Raw genomic sequence first — 7909 nt, forward strand, 5'->3', positions numbered from 1 at the left:
TTTGTATAGGCCCACAGATCATATTCTGGAATTATAGCCCCAGTTTCTCCTGATATGAAAGAAAATATAGCAAAATTTAGCATTGTACAAAAAATATTTTCCTATTAACTAACAGACTATTTGAGCGTCTTTGTTTTGTTGAGTGGCAATTATCTTTTGTCAACTGTCATCTGATCACTGAACGTCTGCATGGGTCGATTGGAGGAGACGAGGGAGCCAATGAGAAACGTTCGCTGTCCACCTGGAGGAAATGACTCGTCCATTTATCTCCTCCCTTCTGCGCCTGCAGCCAGATAACAGTCCAACAGTTGGATCGGGACCTCCTTATACAACCTCCTCCACGCCACTGAAATTGTTTTGACTTAACGGACACAGCAAATATTGTTGTGCTAAAAAAGTGGGGGGGAAACTGAGCTTTCGTCCAAAACAGGTTGCTATAGAGAAGGGCAATACGACCACCATGAACGCCCCTCTTTACGCGCCGACTGCCATCCAGCAAGCTCACCCGACTCCCTTCTACATCGAAGACATTCTAGGGAGGACTGATAACACCACCGGCAACTCTTCGTCTTCTTCTTCCTCCACCTCCACCACTTCGTCATGCTCCTCCACTCCGATCATGCCCACGCCGACTTTCCCATCGCCGAACTCTTCCTTTACAAACTTCATCTCATCTTACCGGACGCCAATTTACGAACCGACGCCGATCCATCCAGCGCTGTCCCACCACCACGCGACCGCAGCTTTCACCGCCACGTACGCTTCGGCTGGGGCTTTCACGGGCTCCGTGTACCCCTTCCACCATCAGCAGCACCATCGAGCATTGGGAGAGTATGCACATACCTTGCTAAGACACGACCATCTCGGTGAGTGAGTATTAAGAACTGTGTCATTATATTTCGGCGAATACCGATATGACCCTAAGACTTATAGCCTAACCTTTGGCGCCTTATTATTATTTTTCGCTGCATGTTTTACTGACAGTATTCTCCTGAAATCTTCAAATCTGTGTGAAATATTTGCCACGAGAGTCTAAGTCATCCGTATTTTCCAAATATGTTTAAAGCAATTGTCCCGTTTCCGGTTGTTTGTTGCACCACTTTACTATACTTTGCACAGCACATAACAACACTACCGCAGGCACAATGCATTGCTTTCATATTATTATTACTACCGTATGGTTGGCTAATATAATTTTACCTTCACAACGTAGTGTTGATTAATATAATTTTCAGAATGCACTATATGCCTCCTGATGGGGGGAGGGGGGAGGGGGGGTAATTGTAATTGTGATGCATCTGGCTGTCAACTTGTTAGAATTGCATATAGTTTTAATTACAGTCTTACCTCGACCACTGTCCTGGGCAACAAGATTGTCATCCTTCTTCACTGTTATGAACTTTGATTTTTATTGTCATCTTCTTGAACAAAGAACATACACTCAGAAGTGTAACAAAAAGTATTCTTTCTGGACTCCCTTTATTCAGCGGCCTTTAAATGGCACCTGACTTTTGAGCCAGAGAACAGTTGGGACATAAAATATTTACCCATGGATTCTGATAATTACCCTATAGGTAGGCTACAAGTAAAACTCTCTCTTTCTGAAATTGTGTCCAAACATTGGACTGATGTGCTGGTAAAGTCATTGTATCATATATGGATAAAAGTCCATGATGATTATTATGTGCCAATGACTTTGCCCAAACTCACCCTTGTGACTTTGCTGCGTTGCCAACAAGACTATTTTTGCATAAGAACATCACGCTTGATCATGCATGCATATCAACTGGGTGCAGTGCACTTTGAAGAAACCACATAAGCATTAAATGCCCTTAAAGTAAACACCACACACACACTAATGTAGCCTATATGAGAACCCCATGGGCGTTTCTAGTCCATTTTTGCGGGTGTTCAAACACCCCTAAATTGGATCCCTTCACCCCTAAAACTTAAGTGATTATTTGTTGTGTTTTTTTTAAATTATCTGTCTTTTTTAAAATAAGCAATAGAGAAGTGTTTTGAAACTTGAAACATAATGTTTTAACAACAAAATCACAGCTCGGAGAACGGGTGTCAACCGTCCTAAACCGCTCGTGGGAGTCGATGTAAACATGACGTGATTTATCAAGATGGTGATCATTCATCTAAGCACAGTAGTTGTGGTAGTTTTTACAGTTTTATTAAAGCAACATTAAAAACAAAGTTTAAATGGATACTTGACTCATTGAGCCATCTTCAATGGTATAAAGTTAATATTTTGTCCAGAATTAATTTGATAACTTTATTATTTTTCATGTACAAAAATATCTTTACAAAAATATTTTTTTTTACTTGCTATCGACTGAAGATGACATTAGCTGAAGAAGTAGGTAATGACCAATTATGGCTCAATTTGCTGACCAAACTCAGAAAACAGGTGAGCCATGCTTGGTCGTTACCTATTCCTCAGCACAGGTGATGTCATCTTAAGTCGACAGCAAGTGGAAAAAAAATGTTTTTAAAGGTATTAATTGTTCGTGAAAAATAATGAAGTTATCAAATTAATTCTGGACACAATTTGAACTTTTTACTGTTGATGAGTCAAGTATCCCTTTAAATGTGGAAACAATGACAAGAATGTGCACCAAAGTTAAGACAGAGCATGCACAGAACGGACCAATGTGCTGTTCTTCCTGTCACCATAGAGGGAGCTGTTGGGGGGGGGGGGGGTTGTAATTTCATTGCCTGGAAATCCAGACTCACTTGCGGCTTTGCGGGTGAGTGAGTCTGGTCAACCCCCCAATCAGTGGATTTCTGAGGTGGGGCAAATCTGAGCTAACAGACAGAATTAACCAATGAGCGAAGAGCGGACGGACGTGACGTCAGAAAAGCAACTGTTGAAGTGTTTTTGTTTTTCGAGACGGAGTAAAAATCCAACATGGCTACTAGCCGAAAAAAGAGAATAGTGAATGACTTATGTCATTGTTACGGAAAAATTTGAAGAGTGAAGCGTGACGTTGCTCATGAAGACGACGTCACGCAAAAAGACAAATTTGATTGGCCAGTTTGTTTTCGGCCACAGCCAAATCGCTGTCTATGGACACCTGTTCTTTGTCAAGAAAGTGGGTGTGGCTTGCCAGGCTAATAATTTTGTGCTTTGAAAGACAACTAATACGGTTGTTTAAATTTGACATGTTGGAGTGTTAATATTAAAGCCAAGATGTCACTAACAAGCTAATGAATTGGAAGAATGCTTGACCAAAATGTGCTAAGCTTGGTTTTCCATCAACGTAAGAATGAAATAGCGTTCAAATTGACAAAATCGTTACATTTATCTTGCCTGGAGCCCACCACCCTATAACCTATGACCCTAGAATCGCCCCTGGAGGGCCCTAACCAATCAGTCTGCTTTTGGTGGTGATGGGACTGTTTGTTTGTGGATGGGTCTATGCTATGTGGTGACCTTGACTGTTTTCCTGGTCTTCTATTGTTCGGAAAGATCAAAACAGCGAGTCAACAAGTGACTAAACCATATGTGCCCCCTAAATCACTTGTTATTTTGCGTGGAAACTGTAAAGTTTTAATGGCGTCTATCCTATATTGAGGCCAGTGGACACATGTGGTTGTATAGATAGAATTGTTTAGTGGTCTTGTAGCTCCGTGGGTGTGATATTGCAGGCGATAAAGTTCTTTTAAGTGGAGCGTGACAAGCAGGTCATGTGACTTTGGTGTCGTGCTGAATGAGCTCCGGGGCCTGTTCCGTTGCCTTGCGGAAGCCGTGAGCTTGTCGATAGGAGTAAATCTGGTCTCAGAAGCTGTTGAATGTTTTCCTGTCTCACTCTGACCAGCCGCTTCCTCGGGAGCCCGCTGCACGCTGCTGATTATTTTATCGACATCCTCAATACAGACATATTCAGGAAACACTCAGCCTCTGATAGCCCGGGATCCGTTTTTCACATATTGTTGCACTTCCTCTGCACGGCCAGTGAGGATGTGACTGACTTTCTTTATGATTACAAACAGGGCTGCACCTATTGCGAAAAAGTGTCACTTCTGAATGAGTGTGCAAGAATGCAAAACTTTGCTCCAAAATATAGCCTCAATGGTAAATTTAGGTTCGACTCATCCCAAATCATGCTCGGTATATTTGACATTTTCGTCATTATCCATGTGAAATCAAAGCGTTAATTTTAATACATGTTTGTATCAACTCAACTTGGATACAAATTATTTTGCAGTTCGTTTCATTGCAAAATTATAAATTAGTTTTTCGCTTGGGTCAAAATCTCAGCCCTGCTCATGCTTGGTTCCAACCAAGACCGACAGCAAAAAAAAAAAAAAAAAAAAATAGAAAGAAGAAAGAAGAAAAAAACACTTTCGCCCATGAGTGCACTTTGATTGTGTAAATGAGAAGAGGACATGCGTGTCTGTCGGCCATAATCACGCCACGAAGCAGGAAACACATGAAGCGGATATTTGGCCATAGTTTAGTCTCTGTCACGACCTTCCCGAAAAAGAAAGCGTGCATGGCAGTGCACAGCTGCAACAACTATTGTTTGTTCCTCACTATTAACCTGACGGGAAACCAGACTTGAATCTAGCTAAAACACTAGACACTTCTATTGCAATGCTGTTTGCTGATAATTTTCCAGGTTGAGCAGTTTATCTTTATTTTGAAATATAGCCGCGCGGGAAACATCAGGAAAAATCCTTCAAAAGCCCCCCCAAAAACTCGATATATATAGCCTAATGAAGTTTAAAAAAAGAAAAAAGAAGATATAGACGCATCTGAACAGAATAATATTTAATGTTTTGGTTGCATATTTCACATTAAAATAACATTAAAATATAAGTTATTTTTTTTTATAATTTATTTCATTTAGCATACAGAAATAGGCCTATACTTACAAATTCAGTTAATCCAAACGGGCAGAGATTCTTGTCATATACAGTATAGCCACTGCAGGTGACGGCCGCAATTTAAGACCTTCTCGTCTAACCTTTTTTCCCCCAATATCTTGTGTCTGTAATAATGTAATTAACGATTATAAAACTTTTCATTAGTCATTTTTATCTATCTATCCATTCATTTTAATTATAAATAAATAGTGAGGCGTCTCTTACAATAGAACTAATTAGAACGAGTTCGGAATGTGACAATTGTTACTATACGCGGCCATTGATGTATTTTTTATTATTATTATTACATTAACCAACGTTACGTTACGTTACCAAATCGACAGCTCATGGAAAATAAAAGTAATTTTACGCAAATGCGTATACGGTAACTTGCACTGTAAAACTTGTGATACTTGTGAAGACTTGTGCTTCATTGGCGTAAGTCAGTTTGCACATGCTGCTATTATTTTTTTGTCAAAAATAAATAAATAAATAAATAAATAAATAAATAAAATATCCATGTGCCTTCTTCCAATTATAGGGAAACCTCTGCTGTGGACCCCCTTTATCCAGCGGCCCTTACATAAGCGGAAAGGCGGTCAGGTCCGCTTCTCCAACGACCAAACCATCGAACTGGAAAAGAAGTTCGAGACCCAGAAGTACCTTTCACCTCCGGAGAGGAAAAGACTGGCCAAGATGTTGCAGCTAAGCGAACGACAGGTGAGCAAACAAACAAACAAACAAACAAAAAGTTCACTGAGATTAACGAGATATGACACCGCATTTGAATAGACTGACTCATTAACAATTCAACATTTTTTTGTTTGGCTTTATTGAACATATAAACATGAAGAAAACACAAAACACATTACAAGTATAAAATATAAGTTGAAGTGAAATTAAAAACAAGAATAGGAAGAAAGAAAATATTTTATATTTTTAAAAGGGGTAAGAGGAAGTTAAAAACGTATGTAGTCCTACCCCTTATTCGTTTTATGTAACAATTAGGTTAATGTATTTCAACAAAAGAAAAAAGTATAAACCTAGTCATATATACAAGTGCACTTTAGTGTATTTTTTTTTTTAACTTTACTTTTAAACATTTTTTTAAATTCAGCAAGTGACTGACATCTCAGGTCAATTCCAAAATCATTCCACAAATTAACACCTTTTACAGAAATACATACCATTGTTTAATATTTGTTCTTGTTTTATTTTTTGTTGACACTTGTACCCCTTATGTTATAAGCACTCTCTCTAATTTCAAACAGCTTCTGTGGCAGAGTAGATTGTTGTGTACTTTATACATTATTTGTGCTATTTTAAATTCAACTAAGTCGTAAATTTTCATTGTATTTGATTTAAAAAATTGAGAATGAGTTTGTTCTGTATATTTTGCTCGATTAGTAATTCTTATGGCTCTTTTTTTTGCAGTTTGAAAACAGGATCAGTATTTGTTTTATATGCGTTTCCCCAGATTTCCACTGAATAGGTCAGATATGGTAATTATAATAAACAATATAATGTGTATAAGGATTTCAGGAAATTCTTAGTTTTAGAGAGTATCCCTATAATTTTTGACATTTTTCTTTTGACATTATCTATGTGTGACTTTTAACATTTATCAAACATGATTTAAATAACAACATTAATAGATATGGAATAACAAATGAAGAAAAAGGATTAGGCCTACACACTAAATGCACGCATGCAATGACGTTTACTAAATTAATCAATGCTGATAATAATAATAATAATAATAATAATAATAATAATAATAATAATAATAATAATAAAGGATTAAAAAGGTAAAATTATATATTGTTTGCTTATTAACTGTTTTGTTTTTTTCAGGTTAAAACCTGGTTCCAAAATCGACGAGCAAAATGGCGAAGACTCAAACAGGTTGGTTCATACAAATAGGCCTACATTTTCCGAGTATTTAAATTAATTATAGTTAGGCTGTTATTTAATGCACGTTCTTAATTGTATGCCCAATATTTGAATAATTCAGGAAAATCCACAAGGAGGCAAGCCGGAGGAGGAGGTCACTAGTGCGGCTAGGAGGAGTGACAAGGCAGACGGGACGTTGGAGCAATCTGGAGTCCTGTGCACGGAGCAGACACGGACTGTGGCAGACTCCCACGCGGTTGAAGCGGGTTTACACGGTGTACGATCCATGTCGCCTGCACAACAGTCCTTTGCGGAACCGGAATGGAGCCTTTCAGACGATACAGACCTGGACATAGAGGACGATAATGAGTTCACACCGACCCACCACCTCTGAGGGTGAAGACGCATAAGGGACTGGTCATATGGAAAAAATACTGCAAAAAGAATCAGCTTTTCTGATTGTGTTAATGAGATAAATGAACATTCATTACAACTGACAATTAACTTACAAATTCCAAAGAAAAACATACAAATGCATTATTTGTAAGAATAAAAAAAGGTCCAGTACGGTCTCAACTTCATGTTACACGTACACGCGCACATACTGTATGTACTTGCGCCAGTGCCTTTGTATGCTTGTGAAATGATTGTTATACGGTTTCTACTGTAAATTAGATTAGGACTGTTTTGTATGTCATTTTAAAATTGAGATTTATTGAAATAATCGACGCAGGAACAAGCTCAAGATGTCTAATAAACTATTCAAATTGATTAATTTGTGGAATTGTAAAATGACGTTAGTATAACAACAGATGCCTTTCAGTACATTGCAAATAATGCTATACTAATATAAATAGCCTAAAACAGGTTTTCACGTGGCTATATAATGAAAAAACAAAAAGGAAAAACTGTAAGTAGTAAAAACAGTAAGTAGGCTCACATCATGTTGACTATTTGTTTGTTTGTTTATTGAACATAAACCAGTAACAGAAATATTGTAATTAAAAATGAAAAATATTTAAAAGAAAAGTAATGTTTTACACACAGGTCATCATCATAATTTACATGTTCAAAAGGGAGTATATGAACAAATATTAAGCTAAAGACTATTGTTAAATTATAACTGACACATTACACG

At 37.8% G+C, this 7909-nt stretch overlaps 1 protein-coding gene across 1 annotated transcript; it reads left to right on the plus strand.

Annotated features, from left to right (window-relative positions):
• The first annotated feature begins 313 nt into the window (after window positions 1-313).
• On the plus strand, window positions 314-7542 carry hhex (hematopoietically expressed homeobox). The gene is made up of 4 exons (XM_077551030.1): window positions 314-866; window positions 5420-5598; window positions 6733-6783; window positions 6893-7542. Exons 1-4 carry the CDS (start codon window positions 461-463, stop codon window positions 7163-7165), a joined length of 909 nt encoding a protein of 302 aa, XP_077407156.1. The 5' UTR covers window positions 314-460; the 3' UTR covers window positions 7166-7542.
• Window positions 7543-7909: the final 367 nt, after the last annotated feature.

This window comes from Vanacampus margaritifer, chromosome 18 (genome assembly GCF_051991255.1).
Source record: "Vanacampus margaritifer isolate UIUO_Vmar chromosome 18, RoL_Vmar_1.0, whole genome shotgun sequence".
Taxonomy (NCBI): Eukaryota; Metazoa; Chordata; class Actinopteri; order Syngnathiformes; family Syngnathidae; genus Vanacampus; species Vanacampus margaritifer.